Genomic DNA, 20,886 nt, shown 5'->3' with positions numbered 1-20,886 from the left:
TTTGGAATGAAATCATCAAGACAGGTAAAATCGCAGACAACCTCGGTGCTAATTTCTCCAACTCAATAACAAAGCGCCTAGGGAATGGAAACAACACCAAATTTTGGCTTGAAAAATGGTGCGGAAACGAAACTTTTAGAATCAATTCAGAAGGCTTTTCATGCTTGAATCAAATCAAAATGCATTAGTCTCGGAACGCATATCGTCTTCCAACTCGCGTACCTCCGGAACTTGGAATTGGAATCGAGAACCTTACGGACTATCACTTAACGAAATGTCGGAACTAAACAACCTTCTTTCTTCCATTAACCTTTCCGATAACCCCGATACTTGGAAGTGGAACTTAGATAATTCCGGATTATTCACTACAAAATCCCTCTCATCAATTCTCGACAATCTCAAACTCGAAACACATACCCCAACCTTCAAAACACCGAGAAACAAACTCATACCGCAAAAAATCAACATATTCATTTGGAGGGTCATACTAGGTAGAATCCCGACTAGAGTTGAACTCGACAAGAGAAACATCGATCTCGATACCATACTTTGTCCACTTTGCAACTCACATGTTGAATCCATGGAACATATTTTATTCCAATGCACTGTAACTGAAGCAACTTGGAACTCAATCCTAGCTTGGTGGAACCTCCCCACAAACACGTTCTCCAACCTCCATGACACAACATTAACGGATCAAACATTCACCACATCGACCCTTGGTAAATACATCTGGCAAGCGACAAAATGGACCACAATCTACATGATATGGAAGAACCGTAACGCCAAGGTCTTTAGCAAAAAAGATTGGTGCCCCGCCACTATACTCTCCGAGATCCAAGCACAAACTTTTTCATGGTTTTCCAAAAGATCAAAGAAATCATCATTAGAATGGCACCAATGGCTCATCAACCCATCGTTTTACACATCCTTGAACATTCAAAGAATGGGTATCGGCTAATTCGGCCTCAAAGCCCGCATAGACGCACGAAGACATGTCTTAGATCCCCATTATTCACTTGGTTAAATGTGTAGTAGTAGTCAACTTTGTCATCGCAAGTGCGGTACTGTCTGTCTACTCCTACCCAGCTTGATCTCGTTCAAGTGCCGCGGTGTTTAATGTCTCTACGTTCATGTTTTTTCGTGTGTTCCTGTTTTTTATCGTACTTTTTACATAATACATTGCATCTCCATATTGTATAGATCATAGGGCTTTGTAATTATCCATTATATGAATGAAAGTTTTACTTGCTTTTCAAAAAAAAAAAATATAAATGATTAGCATATTTATGCATATCCTCTGTTGCCTTTGAAGTCATGATTTGCTTTTGGTAGTTGCAAGTTACACAGAGTGCAATGTACTAATGTAGATGTTTGTGTAAGGTGTAGCTAATTTTAGTTATGTTATAATAGTAACTGCTAAATAATGAGTAGCTACAGTGATCGTGATTTTGGTTATTTGATTACACTATATGTTTGAGTCAATGTGTATTTGATCATGCCGATTCAATATTTCTTAAAGGCAATGCCAAACGCTTATAATACATGTGGTTGTGCTCTATAAGATCCATTTGTTACTAAATAAAATTTAAAAAATAAATGAGTAACTGTCATCTAGTTATATTAGACTAGACATCTAAACAAGTGGTGTAGTAAGGGATAATTGATGTTGAGTTTGGCTAACCACAAAGATCTGTGATCCTGATTCACATGACATAATGCTGTATCTATTTCAACAATGTAAATCCAATCATAGTTTTTCCCTAAAAAGTTGAATTCTAAGAAGTAAGAACCATAATAACATAAATGACTCCAAATATATGTTGATCGCTGATCGAGAGCAATGAATAAAATATGTGATATATATTGATGTTGCCTTTGTATAATGTATGTAGTTTTAGGAGGTGCTTTAAATGAGTTAGGATGCAATGGTGATTGAACGAGCAACGTTACTTTAAAATGAGTGTCAAAACAGGACGTTGTGTCTGCTCAAAAGATGCTAAAAAGTCAATTAGGTATATGTTAAATGGTAACATCATGTGCAGTTTCTGGAACAGTTTTCGTAAAGTGATAAGTTTCAATTTGTAACTTCGTTTTTGATAAATAAACTGTGAAAGAGTCTAGTTTTCAATGATTAGTTTCTAAGAGGCCGAATAAGAATTTAAGTGAACTTAAAGTGGGACCTAAAGTGTTATTACATGCTGTAAAAAAAGATTATTTTATTTGTCCTTTTCTTGTTTTAGTTTGAGGTCGTTTCAAGTGATTGGCGGTATGATAGAGAGGTTGATGGTGGAGATTAGGATTGACGGTGGTGTAGGTTTAGATTGACGATGATGGATGCTTAGGTGGTGTTTATTTTTCATATTGAAGACCTTATTATGTCTTATGTCTGCGGGCGGGCAGACATTTCTGTTAAAGATGGTTTGTTTTCTTGAAGACATAAGACAAAAAAACATCTTCAAACATCTTCTAATTTGAAGCTCTTAGATATAGCTTCTAACTTCTTCAGACATTTTGACTAGCTCCACCAGATCCAATTTTCTTCCAACTTTATTCCCTTTCTCTTGCAAACCCTCCGACCAACTTACCCACCTTCAGCAGCGGCACCACCTCCGGCGGAACCACCATCGACGGCACGACCTCCGGCAGCCCCAAATCGATTAATATCTTTTGCTCAGCTCCTTTTAATTTTACATTAATGATGTAAATCTCAGTTCAACTATCCTTTTTGATGTTAATAATTATTGCGGAATAAATTATTGTAGTAAGAACACAAAAACCACGTACATTACAGGGGACAAAACAAGATATAGAATGAAGGATTGGGATTGAGGTGATATACCACCAGATAGATACAAAAATTATAGAGAGGGATATATATTTATATTTATATATTTTATTAGTAAAGAAATAAGAATGAGAACTTGTGATGGAATGAACCAATGTAGAAATTAAACACATATTCTACGTGTCAATCTAATAACCTTGTCATAGTAAATTTTTTTTTTCTTTTATAGTTTCTTTAGTTTATTAGTTACTTACTCCGTAATTGTTGGGAGTATATTTTTTATGATAAGTAAATTATTCTGCTTCAAACTTTATTTATTTATGAATCACCTAATTTACTTTACATGTAGATGTAAATATTGGTGGTAGTAGTTATTTTTATATTATTATAGTTTTGCAGACAGGGTTAAATTATTTTGCAGACATAAAAAAACAAACAGTCTTCAGTATTCAGCATACAGACCTTTAGACCACATCTTTTCTACAGACATGGTCCGCAGATCTTCAGACAAAAACATCTTAAAAAACAAACAGCACCTTAGGTTGATGGTAATGGAGGTTTACCGTCAAAAACTTCAACAAAGTTGACGGCGGTGGTTGTCCAGGTTGTCGGTAATGGAGGTTTAGTCTTAGCGTCAAATCCTGGTCAATTTGACGGCGGTGAATCAAGATTTACCGTCAGATATTTGAAGATTTTACCGTCAAATGCCGGTCAAGTTTGATTGGAAGAACTAGGGCTGCTTATCGGTTCGTTTTTTGATTTTTTTAGTTTATTCGATTCGGCGTATTCAGTTTTGAAATTTTTCAGAGCAAAACCCAAAAGCGAACCAAAGACCGAAATCGAAACCGAAAACCGAATTCAATTTCGGTCCGGTTTCGATTAAAACCGAAAAGCGTCAAAGGATCTGACAAGATCTTAAAGGTTTACCAACTGCAAAAAAAGCTATCCACTTAATTGATAATCGGTTTTCACAAGAAAGATGAAAATAAACAAATCAAGAATTGTTGTTGCTGATGAGTTAGCAATTGAGGTAAAAAGATACCGAATAGAAAATGTATTACTTTTTAAGATTAAGATATAAATGATACTCAGTTATTAAAGTAAAGAATCGATTTTTAAATTTGTGTTTATCATTGAAAATGAATGAATTGGGTTATGGTCGTATTAAGTGTGAGTACAAGTTTAAGAAATAGATATTTTGTGATTGTTTAGTAAACATACTGTTCAATTCAAAAGAACAAAATTATACGAACACAATGTTTTGTGAAAGTTTTCTCAATGTGCTCAAAGTGATGTGCAAAATTTTGTGGAGGGAAAGAAACTATATGCTTAAAAAGTTTTTAAGTTTGGTTAAACCAGAAATCAAAATTTTCAGAATTGAAAACCAACTCTAAAATTGAAATTGAATCGAAACCAGGAACCGAGAACCGAATTTGAATTCGGTTCGTTTTTTTCCAGTTTGATTTCGTTTGGTTTTTGGATTAAACGATTTCAAATCAAATAGTGAACCACCAACACACACTAACGAGTTGTCGTGATGGTTTATTTTGGTGTCCATCTAAAAGTCTTAAAAAGAATTTGAATTGATAAAGTGTAAGGGTGGTTTGGTGTTCATTTTTCAAAGTAAGCAAAAATTAAATCCATCCTCATACCCGACTCTAGAACTACAAACCCGGATATGAACTTAGTTCAAAAATAAGTTTCGAATTTTCCATTAGATAAGGAATATTTTAGACACTCTAACAGAAATGATTTAGGACCTCCAATTGCTGCGCTCAGATGAAGAAGATGAAGACAAACATCATCACGACTTATCTTTGCGACTAGCTGATATTGTCTTGCAACTCAATGACTTGAGTAAAAACTATTTCATCTTGGTAATTAACTAATTAAATTGTTTAAATCGCTTTGTATACTACACATCGAACCATTCATTCATTATTCATTATCCTTATTATTTTTAAAATAATATAAATAAATAAAATATAAATTCTTTGTAATCGAACAAATATTTTTCATGTAGGAGTAGCTGTTGATCCTCCACATCTCTCCTCAATTTTCCTTCTCGACCACCGGGCTTCATCTATTTGCACATAATCAGCGGTATAAGAAACATCCTAGCATGAAGTTTAACCATCCGTGCTCCTCCTTATTCCTTAATAGGGGAAAATGCACCTAACTTAAGATCTGGTTGTAAGTGATTTGCGGCATTTGCCCACCGTAACCGGCAGCTCTTACCACGAGGAGAAACGTTACAGGACTTGGTGTATATCATTTTTGGTACTATCAAATGTTACAGGACTTGGTCCTACGTTTTATTTTTTTTCTTTGCATCAACATAAAACTTGTAATAATCTGATACATATTACTTTTACTGTACAAAAATTAACATCCTACTAGATCAATTAACCTTTTGATACTTGATCTTATATTTAGGTTTTGAATTGAATTATATTTGGTCGATAATTCATACACTACTAAATATTTATTTACCTATACACAAATCTCATTAGTTGGCGTATCGTTTCTTGAGTCTAATCATGTGTCGTTTTAAACTATACACTAGTCTTCCACACATTAAATTAACATATTATACATTTATTTATTTGTATACAAATCTCATTAGTTGGCGTATCGTTTCTTGAGTATAATCATGTGTCGTTTTAAACTATCCATTAGTCTTCCACACATTACATTAATATATTATACATTTATTTGTATGAAGGGAACATATGAAGCACTCAGTCCAATGTTGCAACTAGGCAATTGTTCGATTCTCGGTTGTGCCAAGTTTTTTTTTTTTTCTAAATATATTAGGATTAATTACTTCATAACAATACCAATAGTGTAACCACCAATTTGATCATTGGTTCTAGCATTTTTTTTTTCATTTGTTTCTTAGATTTTTAGTTTGCTTAAATTTTCACAACTAATCTAGGTTATTAATTTTTGGGCTAGTCACCAAAATAGACATCCGGGCTTCGTCTCTGCTTTTGGACCCAGATAAGGATGATAACTGAATGCTGCTTATATTATTATTATTATATTAAGAATAAGAAAATAGAATAGAACAATGATAATGCAGAGGATAACCACATAAATTTGGTATCTCTCTGCCGAATCAGAGAAGATGCACGGTGCAAATTTCCTGCCCAAGTCACAAGGCCGAAATACTCAACTTAATACTGAAATTTGAAATTCGGAGATACCCCATACAAGCACACACAACTACTGCATATATTATTCACTCTCCACATTTAACCCTACACTAATTGGGCTTTGGTTGGGCATCGTTGGGCCGGAAGGAAGGTAATAGAGTTCTCTACAATATGAGGACGAGTGTGAGAAACTTGCAAGTAAGATTTTTTTATTTTTTTGTGCATTAGGATGTAGTTAGAGTCGTTATATGTATTACGAAAATTAATGCAGAGCAGAAGTCTCTAAAAGTGCTGAACTCGGGTTTAATGATATATTGGATGATGTCCTGGCACACCTGAAAGGTGAACTTATCAGTGTTCACTTGTATGGTAATTGAAAGTTATTAGCATATGTTATTAGTTCCGAATCCACAATTTTTAAATTTTTTATGTCATGCAGCTTTAATAAATTTGGAGAGCAGGTGGTTCTTTTGTCTGGTTCTTTTGTCTAAGTATTTAGTTGCCCTAAATACTTTAGAATTAAGGGCAATTTGCAAAAGAATGAAATGTTATATTTTATATGTACTAAACATATGCAAGAAAGTCTTACATATCTTGGCAAAAACGTACTACTGATTTATTGTATATTTTGCAATTTGCCCTTTTGTTAGATTCGTTAGTTTTCTCACATTCATTAGTTTCCTGCTGTTTGAGTATGGAAATTTGAGAAAGTATTTTAGTTATGTACTTATTTATGTATGTATAAATGGTTAGCACATATATGCATATGCTCGGTTGCATTTGAAGTGATGATTTGCTTTCTTTGATTACAAGTTGCAGAGAGTGCAATGTAGATGTTTGTGTACGGTGTAGTTAATTCTAGTTATTATGTTATAATAGTGACTGTTAAATTGTTAAATAATGATTAGTTGTAGTGAGCGTGATTTTCGTTAATGTATTTGATTACATGATATGTTTGAGTTGATGTGCATTTGATTATGCCGATAAGATTCGTTAAAGGCAATGCCAAACGCTTTATAGTAATCATAATTGCTGAATAAAACAAATGAAACAAGAAGTGTGTTTGCTATATCACACAAGTTAGAAACTCACAAATAAATACGGTAGAAAAAAAGTTCACGATTTGCACTGTAAAAATTGTAACACCCCATACCACATTGGTTATGGATTGAAAGTATTGATCCCTTATAAGCTTAAAATTGTGGCTAATTAGTATCTCCTATCATAGTTTTGGTTGTTAACCCGAAGATACCCAATTAGTCCACTGCTTTAGCTTGTGAGGGTGATTGTCTCTCGGGTTGTGACGGGCACTCAGCTCGTGCATCTGTTGGTGCTGATTTGCGGGTCGTTTAATCTAGTATAAGAGCCATAGACCTCTCGGGGTTTGACGGACACTCGGTTTGTGCATCTCCTGGGTATCCTCATGGGGTGTGACGACCACAATGCTCGTACATCTCATGAGGTATGGATCCTGGGTATTGATTATGTTACGGCCTGACGAGGACGTCAGGAGTGTAAGTGGGAGAGTTTGTAACACCCCGTCCACATCGGTCATGGATTGAAAGTATTGGTCCATTATAAGCTTAAATTTGTGGCTAATTAATATCTGCCACCATGATTTTTAGTTGAAACCTAGAGATACCCGATTAATTCGATCCTTACGCTTATGAGGGGCGATTGTCGATTCGAGGGTAATTTTATCTGGTATCAGAGCCATAGGCCTCTCGGGGTGTGACGAACACTCGGTTCGTGCATCTCCTAGGGTATCCTCATGGGGTGTGACCGGCACAATGCTCGTATATCTCGTGATGTATGGATCCTGGGTATTTATTATGTTACGGCCTGACGAGGATGTCAAGAGTTTAAGTGGGGGAGTTTGTAACACCCTGTCCCACATCGGTTATGGATTGAAAGTATTGGTCCCTTATAAGTTTAAAGTTGTGGCTAATTAATATCTCCCACCATGGTTTTTAGTTAAAACCTAGAGATACCAGATTAGTTCACTCTTTACGCTTATTAGGGGCGAGTATCTCCCGGGTTGCGATGAGCACTCGGCTCGTGCATCTTTGGGGCCGATTCGAGGGTAGTTTTATCTGGTTCAGAGCTATAGGCCTCTTGGGGTGTGACAGACACTCGGTTCGTGCATCTCCGGGGTATCCTCATGGGGTGTTACGGCCTGATGAAGACGTCAGAATTTTAAGTGGGGGAGTTTGTAACACCCCGTCCCACATCGGTTATGGATTGAAAGTATTGGTCTCTTATAAGCTTAGAGTTGTGGCTAATTAGTATATCCCACCATGATTTTAGTTGTTAACCTGGAGATACCCGATTAGTCCACTGCTTTAGCTTGTGAGGGGCGAGTGTCTCTCGGGTTATGACGGGTACTCGGCTCGTGCGTCTATTGGGGCCGATTTGCTGGTCGTTTCAGAACCGCTCTAACATCATATAGTGTTATATGATGTTTACAATCGTATTGTATAATCATGTGAATCACGTTGTGTTATAGAGTCGGATAGTTGTGTTATAGAATCAATCGAACTATGTGTCGTGTTATAGTGTTATTATATGATGAATTGTTACAACAAAACAATTGAAAACAATTGACAAGAAGCTACACGTGAAGTTAGTACAGGGTCTCTCAACAATGGACACAAGAACAACCAGCAACAAAGCAATAGTGATAATACATGTTGTTATTGAATATTTTCTAAATCATGAGTTTTATATCATTAGTTTCGAATTTTGAGTTCTAGATCATCAGTTAGTAGTTCTAATTCATATAGTTTTGTAAGAATATATATATATATATATATATATATATATATATATATATATATATATATATATGTGTGTGTGTGTGTGTGTGTGTGTGTGTGTGTGTGTGTATATGTGTGTGTGTGTGTTCTTATTCAATATCATCATTCAATATCTTCATTTTACAAATTCGGTTCAGGTCTAACCTTAACACAATATGAATTGACATAAACAAACAGGTTCATAACAAACAACAAGAAAGAAACAAGAAACAAAAAAAGAAAAAAAGAAATAGTTACCTCTGATCGATTTTGTTTTTCGATTGTTAATTGTTGTAATCATACACGATGAGTGAATATGAATAACGAATGAGCGATTTATAGATAAAGTGAGTGGATTTATCAGAAATAATGTTAAATTTATCACTACCCTATTAATAATTATGATTGTTATTTTATTTTATTTCCTTTCATTTTATTTCTATTCCTTTTATTTCCTCTTCCATTCATCATTAACAATATAGGATAATGAACTAGAGACAAAATTTTATAAAGAGAAGGAAACAAAACATAACATATAATATCCTTATCTTTTCATTTAGTATGGTCAATGACATTGCTATAAATGGCATAGCTGTAAGGATATTAGGACCCAAAACAACGCAAGTGATTCAACAAGATCACTCACCGATAGTAATTCTACAAGATTACTAACCCACTTAATGAACAAAAGATTATAAATGCAAGAAATGTAAATCGACACAAGAGATAACGTGGTTATATGCAATCGTTGTGATTGCTTTAGTCCACGGACCAACTAGAGAATGTATTACTGAATATTTGTGGTGTGTTTACAATGAGTTACAAGAGGGTCTATTTATAGAATGATTTAAGGAGTAAGCTAAAAACAATTCCTTGAAGCTTCATGTGAGTTTCCTGACAGCTTCGTGGAAGCTACATGTGAATTTCCTCACAACTTCGTGGAAGCTACATGTGAGTTTCCTAACAACTTCGTAGAAGCTACATGTGAATTTCTTAACAACTTCGTGGAAGCTTCTTGTGAGTTTCCTGGAATCTTCCCTCTAATTGTTTAAAGTTCTCCATATCTCCAACAATCTCCCACTTGGAGACTTTGAACAAACCCAACCTTCGTCAACCCAAAATATCAACGATCTAACCAAGAACGTTAAACCACCATTATACCGCCAAACTCCATTTGGGACACGCACACTCAACACATACTTCGAATGAGCTGACTTTTGATACAAGGTCTTCAACACTACTTGTTAGAATTGAAACATTAACTCTCTAATTCTCTAGTTGGGGTCTTCTCTCATCAATTCATTAGAAGACCAATTGAGGTAATGCAAAACCTCAATTTCTCTGTCGTAACAACCTTAGTAAACATATCAGCAGGATTCTTAGTACCAAAGATTTTCTCCAATAATAAAGTACCATCATTTATATGTTGTCGAATAAAATGATACCTTATCTTGATGTGTTTCGTACGACTATGAAACACCGGATTCTTCCCAAGATGTATTGCACTTTGATTATCACAATACAAGACGCAATAGTCTTGTCTTTTACCCAACTCACCTAATAAGTTTTCCAACCAAACAAGCTCTTTAGAAGCTTCTGCAATAGCCATATATTCGGCTTCGGTGGTTGATAAAGCAACACTCTTTTGTAGTCGAGACATCCAACTAACCGCCGTATTCCCTATTATGAAAACATAACCCGTAGTGCTTTTCCCCGAATCATCACATCCACCCAAATCAGCATCCGCATAACCCCTAAGTATGAGATTGTTTTTGGAGAAACACAATCCCATATTAGAAGTACCTTTCAAATAACGAAGCAACCATTTGACCGCTTCCCAATGCTCTTTCCCCGGATTAGACATATAACGACTTACAACTCCCACTGCTTGAGCAATATCGGGTCTTGTACAAACCATGGCATACATAATACTACCCACGACCGATGCATATGGAACCTTTTCCATATCCGTTTTGTCTTTTACCGTCTTTGGTGATTGACTTTTCGATAACTTAATCGTGCTACCCAAAGGCATAGAACGAGCTTTTGAATTCTCCATATTAAACCTCTCTACTACTTTCTCAATATATTTGGATTGAGACAAGTATAGAGTACCTTTCACACGATCACTCACAATACTCATGCCAAGTATTTGCCTAGCACCACCAAGATCTTTCATCTCGAATTCACGGAAAAGTAATCCCTTCAACTTGTTAATTTCGGACATGTTGGAACCTGCAAGTAACATGTCATCAACATACAACAATAAGATTATATAAGAAGACTTGAGTTTCTTCAAGTAGCAACAGTGATCCGCTTCACATCTTAAGAAACCAATCTTCTTCATAAAATCATCAAACTTCAAGTACCATTGTTGAGGTGCTTGCTTTAATCCATACAAACTTTTCTTTAGCTTACAAAACCACTTCTCTTTACCCTTTACCTCAAAGCCCTCGGGTTGCCTCATGTAGATCTCTTCAACAAGATCACCATGTAAGAATGCAGTCTTCACATCTAGTTGCTCTAGATGTAAGTCTTCGGATGCAACCATAGAAAGTACCAAACGAATAGTAGTCATCTTCACCACCGGTGAAAATATCTCTTGGTAGTCAACTCCTTTCTTTTGTTGAAAGCCTTTAACCACCAAACGAGCCTTGTACCTTTTCTTGCCATCCAACTCATTCTTGATTCGATACACCCATTTACTTTGCAACACCCTTTTATCATGAGGTAATTTCACTAGTGACCAAGTTTTATTCTTCTCAAGTGACCCCATCTCTTCTTTCATGGCAAGCTCCCATTGTATGGATTCTTTTATCTTTCTTGCCTCAAAGTAACTTTCGGGTTCACCATTCTCGGTATAGAGCAAGTAGTTTGCTGATGGAGAATACCTAGGATTAGGTTTGGGCACTCTAGTCGAGCGTCTTGGTGTAGGAGTAACCGAAATGGTTGGACCGGTTTCATTTGTATCCTCCTCATCACTAGAACTCGCACTATGTTCGAAATCATCATCGCTTTCCGAATCATTTCTATCATTAGCATTTTTTGACGCCTCACCGTTAATTGGTAATTCATTGTTTCCCGTACTCCCACTAGAACCTGTAAGATCATCAATAGAAACATCGTCAAAAGTAACATGACCCGGTTTAGGACTCCCCATTTCCGGTTTGCCATAGATCGAATCTTTATCAAAAGTAACATCGCGAGAACGAATTACTTTTCTAGCCTCATTATCCCAACAACGATAGCCCATTTCATCCGACCCGTAGCCTACGAAAATAGACTTCTTTGACTTAGCTTCAAGCTTGTCTCTATCCGCATCTTTGATCTTCACATAAGCATTGCACCCAAAGATCCTAAGGTGATTATAACTCACCTTCTTACCTTGCCATTCTTCCTAGGGAATTCGGAAACCCAACGGTGTTGAGGGTCCCCTGTTTATCAAATAAGCCGCCGTACTAACCGCATTTGCCCAAAACATCTTAGGCAAACCGGCATGTAGTCTCATACTCTTAGCCCTTTCATTTAACGTACGATTCATACGTTCGGCGACCCCATTGTGTTGCGGTGTCTCTGGTACCGTTTTTAACATTCTAATACCGAACTTTGCACAATGGTCTTTAAACTCAAGACTACCATATTCCCCTCCATTATCCGACTTCAAGCACTTGACTTTCAAATTAGTCTCATTTTCTACCACAGCTTTCCACTTCACAAAAGTATTAAATACATCGGATTTAGCTTTAAGAAAATAAACCCATACCTTTCGAGTGGAGTCGTCAATGAAGGTGACATAATAGCGAGAACCTCCATGTGATTCTACATTCGTTGGACCAAATACATCCGTATGAACAAGCTCCAATTTCTCCAACTTAGGAGCATTTCCCGATTTCCCAAAAGTCACCTTCTTTTGCTTCCCATATACACATGGTTCGCAAAACCCAAGTTCTACCTTTTTCAAATCCGGAATTCTCCCACTCGAAACAAGCATCTTCATACCCTTCTCACTCATATGCCCGAGTCTTTGGTGCCATAGAGTTGATTCAGACTCAACATTAACTGTAGCAACCACCGTGTCTTCATCAAACACTTCAACCATATAAAGAGTTCCCCTTTTATGTCCACGAGCCACTACACAACTACCCTTAACCACCTTCCATTGGCAGTTTTCAAAAGTAACCGCGTTACCTTCATCATCTAATTGACCAACCGAAATAAGTTTCCTTTTTAATTTAGGAATGTACCTTACGTTTTTCAAGGTCCAATTAGAGCCAAGAGTAGTCTTTAATAAAATATCTCTAATGCCCTCTATATTAAGTTGTTTGTCGTCCGCCAATCTCACCTTGCCTTGATATGAACGAAAATTCTTCATCATGCTTTTGATATGAGTAGCATGAAATGAAGCTCCCGAATCCAAAATCCAAGACTCCATAGAATTTTCAACACTACATAAAAGTGCATCATCACTTTCTTCCGCGATCAAGTTCACACCTTTCGCCGGACTATTTTTACAATTCCTTTGAAAGTGTCCTTTTTGATTGCAACCCCAACAAACAGCTTCACTTCTATCTTTCGATGCATACCTCTTTTTAGACTTTTTTCTACCCTTCTTCTCACCGCGATCAAATTTCCTACCACGGTTGTCTGTACTTAACAAGGAACCGGATGTCGATTCCCCCGAGTTTCTCCTATGAGTATCTTCACCAAGAATCAAATCCCTTATTCCTTCAAACGCTAGCTTAGTAGTTCCCGTAGAGCTACTAACTGCGGTAACCGTACCCGACCAACTTTCCGGTAATGATGAAAGCAAGATTAGTGCTTTTAGTTCATCATCAAACTTAATCTCTACCGATTCAAGCCTTGAAACGATATTATTAAATTCATTTATATGATCCGTTGCACTCGTACCTTCCTTCATCTTTGTATTGAACAATTGACGCATGAGAAATACCTTATTAGAAGTGGTAGGTTTCTCATACATGTTAGAGAGTGCTTTCAAGCAAGCAAACGTCGTCTTCTCATTCACAACGTTGTATGCAACGTTCTTAGCAAGTGAAAGACGAATAGCGCCCAAAGCTTGACGATCCAAAAGCGTCCAATCGGCATCGTTCATGCTTTCAGGCTTGGTCTCTAACAAGGGTTGGTGTAGCTTCTTTTGATACAAGTAATCTTCAATTTGCATCTTCCAAAAGCCAAAGTCTCTCCCATCGAATTGGTCGATTCTAAAATTCCCGTCTTCCGCCATCGTTCCCTTAACGAAACCTTTTGCTCTGATACCAGTTGTGAGGATATTAGGACCCAAAACAACGCAGGTGATTCAACAAGATCACTCACCGATAGTAATTCTACAAGATTACTAACCCACTTAATGAACGAAAGATTATAAATGCAAGAAATGTAAATCGACACAAGAGAGTGATTATATGCAATCATTGTGATTGCTTTAGTCCACGGACCAACTAGAGAATGTATTACTGAATATTTGTGGTGTGTTTACAATGAGTTACAAGAGGGTCTATTTATAGAATGATTTAAGGAGTAAGCTAAAAACAATTCCTTGAAGCTTCATGTGAGTTTCCTGACAGCTTCATGGAGGCTACATGTGAGTTTCCTGACAGCTTCGTGGAAGCTACATGTGAATTTTCTCACAACTTCGTGGAAGCTACATGTGAGTTTCCTAACAACTTCGTAGAAGCTATATGTGAGTTTCCTAACAACTTCGTGGAAGCTTCTTGTGAGTTTCCTGGAATATTCCCTCTAATTGTTTAAAGTTCTTCATATCTCCAACAATAGCAAAACAAAAGTTATCTTTGTAATTCAAAACCAACTTGAAAGATTCTTGAAGATAACTCAATGCTAAAGTTATTATTTTGACCAAAATCTGTTGAAAATTTATCTTTCTTCTTCCTCACCTTTTATAGATATATTGTGTATGTAAAGTATAACAATAACATGCATTACAAATGAATATTGTATTGTATGTTTGTTTTGTTGTGTAACATCCCGCCTTTTTCCATTTACTTTTCCGTTATACTAATTTAAACTCCGTTATATGTTTATAACATCTCCCGTTAATACGCGTTTTAAAATATTCCATTTAGGTATTTTCCGCACCCGACTACAAACTCGAGGGACTAAAATTGACACGGGGCAAACTAGTTGACTAGGTCAACTAGTCCACCCCAATCACCACCATTCAACCATCTCCCTCTCTCTCTCTTTCTCTCTAGCAAGAACACACACACATTTACCAAATTCATTCAATCATCATCTAAATTCGACCTAGGAGGCTTACAACAAAATAAATTACATATTCGTGATCCTTTCTTCATCCTCTTCATTTTGGTACCAACTTCATCTCGTTTGGGTAACATTTCTAAAACACTAGTTTTCTTTAAATTTGTGTTCTTGACTTAAAAGTATGTTAATTAGTGTCTATGGCTCATTGTGATGTCGTGTATGTAATTTGTATGCTCGATTTGTTGTTTTTGGTGTAACTAGTTCATTATGAAAATTACTTGCTAAATCCTTGATTTTGGATGATCAAATGTTATTAGATTGTTAATGTGCATGTTTTAAAAGTGTTACTAGTATCATTAGCTTCATTTTGATGTATAGATTGATTAAAGAAACTTCATAAACGCGATTATTGATTTTGTGAACTTTTGGTTAGGGTTTGATAGCTTTAAAACAAACTTTTGATGCGTTGAATGCTTGTTAATGTTATTGATAAGTGTTTACTTGTATTACATGTTTCATTACCTTCAAAACGGCATATCATACATGTAAATTGGATTCCCGGAACTTGAAATGCATCTTGATGAACTTGAAACTTTGATTTTGGACGTTTAACGAACAATCGACGAGGTTATTGTTGTCTTAAATGATAAATTTGATTTAGTTAATGTATTTAGTTGTGTTCCTTGTCGAAAGAGCTTTCCGGTGATATAAAATACATGTTCTAATTGTTTGCGGATCATAAGTTATGATTATTTGAAGTTTGGGTCGTGCACTTGTGTAATTCAGCAAACAGGACCTGTAAGCCATTTGGGACGCCGTCCCACCCTCTTGGACGCCGTCCCACTCTTCATATCAGGACACCATCCTGATTTTGGGACGCCGTCCCACTCTTCATACTGGGACACCGTCCTGATTTTGGGACACCGTCCTGATACACTAAAACTGGCTGTTTGCTTTGGTCATTTGACATAAAAATGTTTGCTATGCTACGGACCTCCGATTAACATGAAACTTGGCCAACATGCTCATATATGATTATATAACTTAGAAAAATTGTCGGATACCCAACCCGACCCCGTTGACTTTTCCGTTGACTTTGACCCGACCAAGTTGACTTTTAATCAAACTTAACCAAATAATTGTGCAATCGTTCTAACATGTTTTTATACTTGTACCTTGCATGAAACATGACAATTTGATTCACATGCTATTATGATCGAGTCTTAACGAGCCATAGGACTAATTGAACATCTTTGACCTATCGTGTTTACCGTTATTGATACAACCTATTGTTTAGGTCAAGACTAGCATTGTTCTTTGCACACGTTTACTTGTTGAAGTACTTTACTACTCGTGCACTCAAGGTGAGATCATAGTCCCACTTTTACTCTTTTTGAACTTACATTTGGGATGAGAAAACATAAACATTTCTTTACTAAGTGAACACAAGTACAGGAAAACAAACATTCTACATACGAGTTTAGAACAAAATCCTCAATTCGATTATCATTAGTTACACTTGCCGGGTGTAAGCGAGAACTTATGTTGTATGGATCCATATGGGTTTGACAAACCCTCATTCAAACGGTTCGCTACCGTTTACGAATGAAATATATTTTCGAGAAGCAGTGTATGTTCTAGCACTAAGTGATGGGGTTCTATGGAAGGAATGTTAAGCATTGATAATTGGGTGCTCGTGAAACAAACTTTTGGAATGTATTACTATTATTTCATTGATGCAAATCTTGTGGTTCACTTGTACTTACTTACTTAAACCTATGATTTCACCAACGTTTTCGTTGACAGATTTCTATGTTTTTCTCAGGTCCTTGAACGATACATGATACATGCTTCCGCTCATTATTTTGATACTTGCATTGGATGACGAGTATATATGCATACATGGAGCGTTTTTTGGCTACTTTTAAATTGTGTCGCATAAGTTTCATTTGTACTTATAACTTTGTAACGTAACTTGTGGTGGAACTATTCTCGTAAACTTTGAACAATCTTTACATTTGAAATGAATGCGACATATCTTTTGGTAAAACGTTGTTTTAAAGACTTATGACCACGTAACGGGACCTAAGTAGACGGCGCCGTCAATGACGATTTTGTCGGGTCGCTACAGATGGTATCAGAGCGTTGGTTGTAGGGATTTAGAGTTCATTGGTGTCGACCCCGAGTCATAGGGTACATTGGTGAGTCTAGACTACAACCGGCATATAGACTTGAAGTAGGAATTACTTGACTACTTGTGCATTTATACTCGAACGCTTCTACTCATATCTACTCTTAGTTCATCTTAATCTCACGTTGTTTAATTTGATTGACACGCCACCTTGACTATATGAAATGATGTCGAATGCACATATGAATCAGGGTAATATAATTTCCGGGATTATATTACGGTGACTCATATGAACGTTCCGACATTATGACATAAAGAATTTAAGGCGAGTCGAGGAAAAACTTCTCTTTATCTTTATTCTATATCACGGTTAGTATTATTGAGAATACTAATCAATGATATTCTTGTGTCTTGAAGGAACAATGGCTCCTCGTCGTGTACGCCGCAATGAAACTCCCGAACAAGCTCTCGAACGGATGATAGCTACCGCCGTAGATGCGGCCATGGCCGGTCACTCATCCAACAACAATAATAATAACAACCACAACAACAACAACAACAACAACAACAACAATGGAGCCGGTAACTCAAACGAAGGATGCTCCTATAAAGCTTTCATGGGGTGCAAACCTCACACTTTTGATGGAACCGGGGGACCGGTCGTGCTCACCCGATGGTTTGAGCAAACGGAAGCCTTCTTTAGCATAAGCGGTTGTCGGGACCAAGACAAGGTCAAATACTCCACTCACACCTTCGCCGGTGTCGCTCTTACATGGTGGAATACTTATGTACAATCGGTGGGTACCGATGAAGCTCACGCTCTCTCTTGGGCCGACTTGAGGGAAAAGATGATTGTCGAATATTTCCCTCGTGAAGAAACCCGAAGGCTCGAACAAGAGCTAAGAACTTTAAAGGCGATCGGAAATGATCTCAAGGCTTATAATCAACGATTTTCCGAACTAGCCTTGATGTGCCCAAATCTTGTGAACCCCGAAGCTTTAAGGGTTGAACTTTACATGGATGGTCTTCCAAAGAGCATCAAACACGGAGTAATGTCATCCAAACCCCCTAATCATCAAGAAGCTTTGAACATGGCCCTCAAATTGATAGAGACAGTGGACGAAATCGTAGTACCGGCACCTAAAGCCGAGGACAAGTCGGGTAACAACAAAAGAAAATGGGAAGCTCCCCAATCAAGCAACAACAACTTTGCCAAGAAATCTTTCACCTCCGACGGCAAGAAGGGTTATGCCGAAATTCTACCTCTTTGCAACAAATGCAACAAACATCACTTTGGCGAATGTAGTAAGCTAATTTGCCATCGGTGCCAAGGAATTGGTCATAAGGCCAACGATTGTAAAAGTGCCACTCCCGTCGCTCGAAAGTGGCCCAATGCACCAAAGACAGGCACTTGTTACGAATGTGGCCAAATGGGCCATTATAGAAATGCATGCCCGAAGAGGAAAGATAACCCCAATACGCGCGGCCGAGCTTTCAACATCAACACCGAGGAAGCCCGGGATGACACTGAACTAGTCACGGGTACGTTTCTTCTCAACAATTCTTATGTCTCTTGCTTATTCGATTCGGGTGCCGATAAATGCTTTGTATCCAAGACTTTGACTCATTATTTTAGCACTCCACCTCTTCCATTAGATACCACTTATACCATTGAAGTGGCTAACGGGGAACTATTAAGTGCCGACACATATTACCGGGGGTGTACGTTAAACATTTTGGGTAAGGAATTTGAAATTGACTTGATACCCATGGAACTAGGAAGCTTTGATGTAATAATCGGTATGAATTGGTTAGTCAAAACGAAATCTCACATCCTTTGTGATCTTAACGCAATCCGAATTCCTATCGAGAATGGTGAACCTTTGATTGTTTATGGCGATAAGAGTTGCACCAGACTCAATCTCGTTTCGTGCCTTAAAGTTAGAAAACTACTCCGTAAGGGTTGTTTTGCGATCCTTGCCCACGTTAAGAAAGTCGAGTCCGATGAGAAGCATATCGATGATGTGCCAATTGTTAGTGACTTTTCCGATGTATTTCCCGACGAACTGCCGGGTCTTCCACCTCATCGACCGGTTGAATTCCAAATCGATCTTATTCCGGGAGCCGCACCCGTAGCACGTGCACCGTATAGACTTGCTCCATCCGAAATGCAAGAATTGCAAAGTCAAATCCAAGAACTACTTGACCGTGGTTTTATCCAACCTAGCCATTCACCTTGGGGCACTCCGATTTTGTTTGTTAAAAAGAAAGACGGATCCCTACGAATGTGCATTGATTATCGTGAACTAAATAAATTGACGGTTAAGAACCGATATCCTCTTCCTCGAATCGATGACCTCTTTGATCAACTACAAGGGTCTTGTGTATATTCGAAAATCGATCTCCGCTCGGGTTATCATCAATTAAGGGTTAAGGGGGAAGATGTCTCCAAAACCGCTTTCCGGACTCGTTATGGTAGTTATGAATTCCTCGTCATGCCATTTGGTCTCACTAACGCACCGGCGGTGTTCATGGATCTTATGAACCGCGCGTGCAAACCGTATCTCGATAAATTCGTTATTGTGTTCATCGATGATATATTGATCTATTCTAAAAATGAAGAAGAGCACGAACAACATCTCCGACTTGTGCTTGAACTCTTGAGACAAGAACGACTTTATGCCAAATTCTCCAAGTGTGAATTTTGGTTGAAGGAAGTTCAATTTCTTGGTCATGTTGTAAGTGATCAAGGCATTAAAGTCGATCCCACGAAGATCGAAGCCATTAGTAAATGGGAGACTCCTACTACTCCTACTCACATTCGTCAATTCTTGGGTCTCGCCGGGTACTATCGTAGATTCATCGAAAACTTCTCTTTGGTTGCACGTCCTCTAACCGCATTAACTCACAAGGGAAAGAAATTCATTTGGGCGACCGAGCAAGAATCCGCGTTTCAAATCTTGAAAACGAAGCTAACCACCGCTCCTATCTTGTCACTTCCCGAAGGCAATGATGACTTTGTTGTATATTGCGATGCCTCGAAACATGGTTTTGGGTGTGTATTGATGCAACGAACGAAAGTCATTGCTTATGCTTCTCGACAACTCAAAATTCATGAACGAAACTACACGACGCATGATCTCGAACTCGGAGCCGTTGTCTTTGCACTTAAAATGTGGAGACACTATCTTTATGGAACCAAGAGTACTATCTTTACCGACCACAAAAGTCTCCAACACATTTTTGATCAAAAGCAACTAAACATGAGACAACGACGGTGGATTGAAACTTTGAACGATTACGATTGCGAGCTTCGTTACCATCCCGGGAAGGCAAACGTAGTAGTCGATGCCTTAAGTCGAAAAGAAAGAGCGGTGCCTCTTCGTGTCCGAGCTTTAAACATCACCATTCACACCAACCTCAATAGTCAAATTCGTGTAGCCCAAGATGAGGCCCTCAAGGATGAAAACCTTTCACACGAGCTCTTGAACATTCTCGTCTCTCGATTCAAAATTAGGGAGACCGGACTCCGATATTACGCTGGAAGGATTTGGGTGCCTAGTTATGGGGACCTACGAAGCCTTATTTTAGATGAAGCCCATAAGTCACGATACTCGATTCACCCCGGTGCCAATAAGATGTACCACGACCTTAAACAACTATATTGGTGGCCGAACATCAAAAGGGACGTAGCTACTTATGTTTCCAAGTGTTTGACATGTTCCAAAGTCAAAGCCGAACACCAAAGACCGTCCGGACTACTTCAACAACCCG

General features: G+C 37.7%; 1 protein-coding gene across 1 annotated transcript; it reads left to right on the top strand.

Annotated features, from left to right (window-relative positions):
* The first annotated feature begins 274 nt into the window (after positions 1-274).
* On the top strand, positions 275-961 carry LOC139864736 (uncharacterized). Its single transcript, XM_071853307.1, has one exon. The coding sequence runs from the start codon at positions 275-277 to the stop codon at positions 959-961; it is 687 nt and encodes a 228-aa protein (XP_071709408.1).
* Positions 962-20,886: the final 19,925 nt, after the last annotated feature.

This window comes from Rutidosis leptorrhynchoides, chromosome 8 (assembly GCF_046630445.1).
Source record: "Rutidosis leptorrhynchoides isolate AG116_Rl617_1_P2 chromosome 8, CSIRO_AGI_Rlap_v1, whole genome shotgun sequence".
In the NCBI taxonomy this organism is placed as follows: Eukaryota; Viridiplantae; Streptophyta; class Magnoliopsida; order Asterales; family Asteraceae; genus Rutidosis; species Rutidosis leptorrhynchoides.
This window is presented reverse-complemented; position numbering and strand designations above follow the sequence as displayed.

What these genes read in the sequence shown, in the direction of transcription:
- LOC139864736 (XM_071853307.1), top strand. Translation starts at nt 275, where the DNA reads ATGTCGGAACTAAACAACCTTCTTTCTTCCATTAACCTTTCCGATAAC.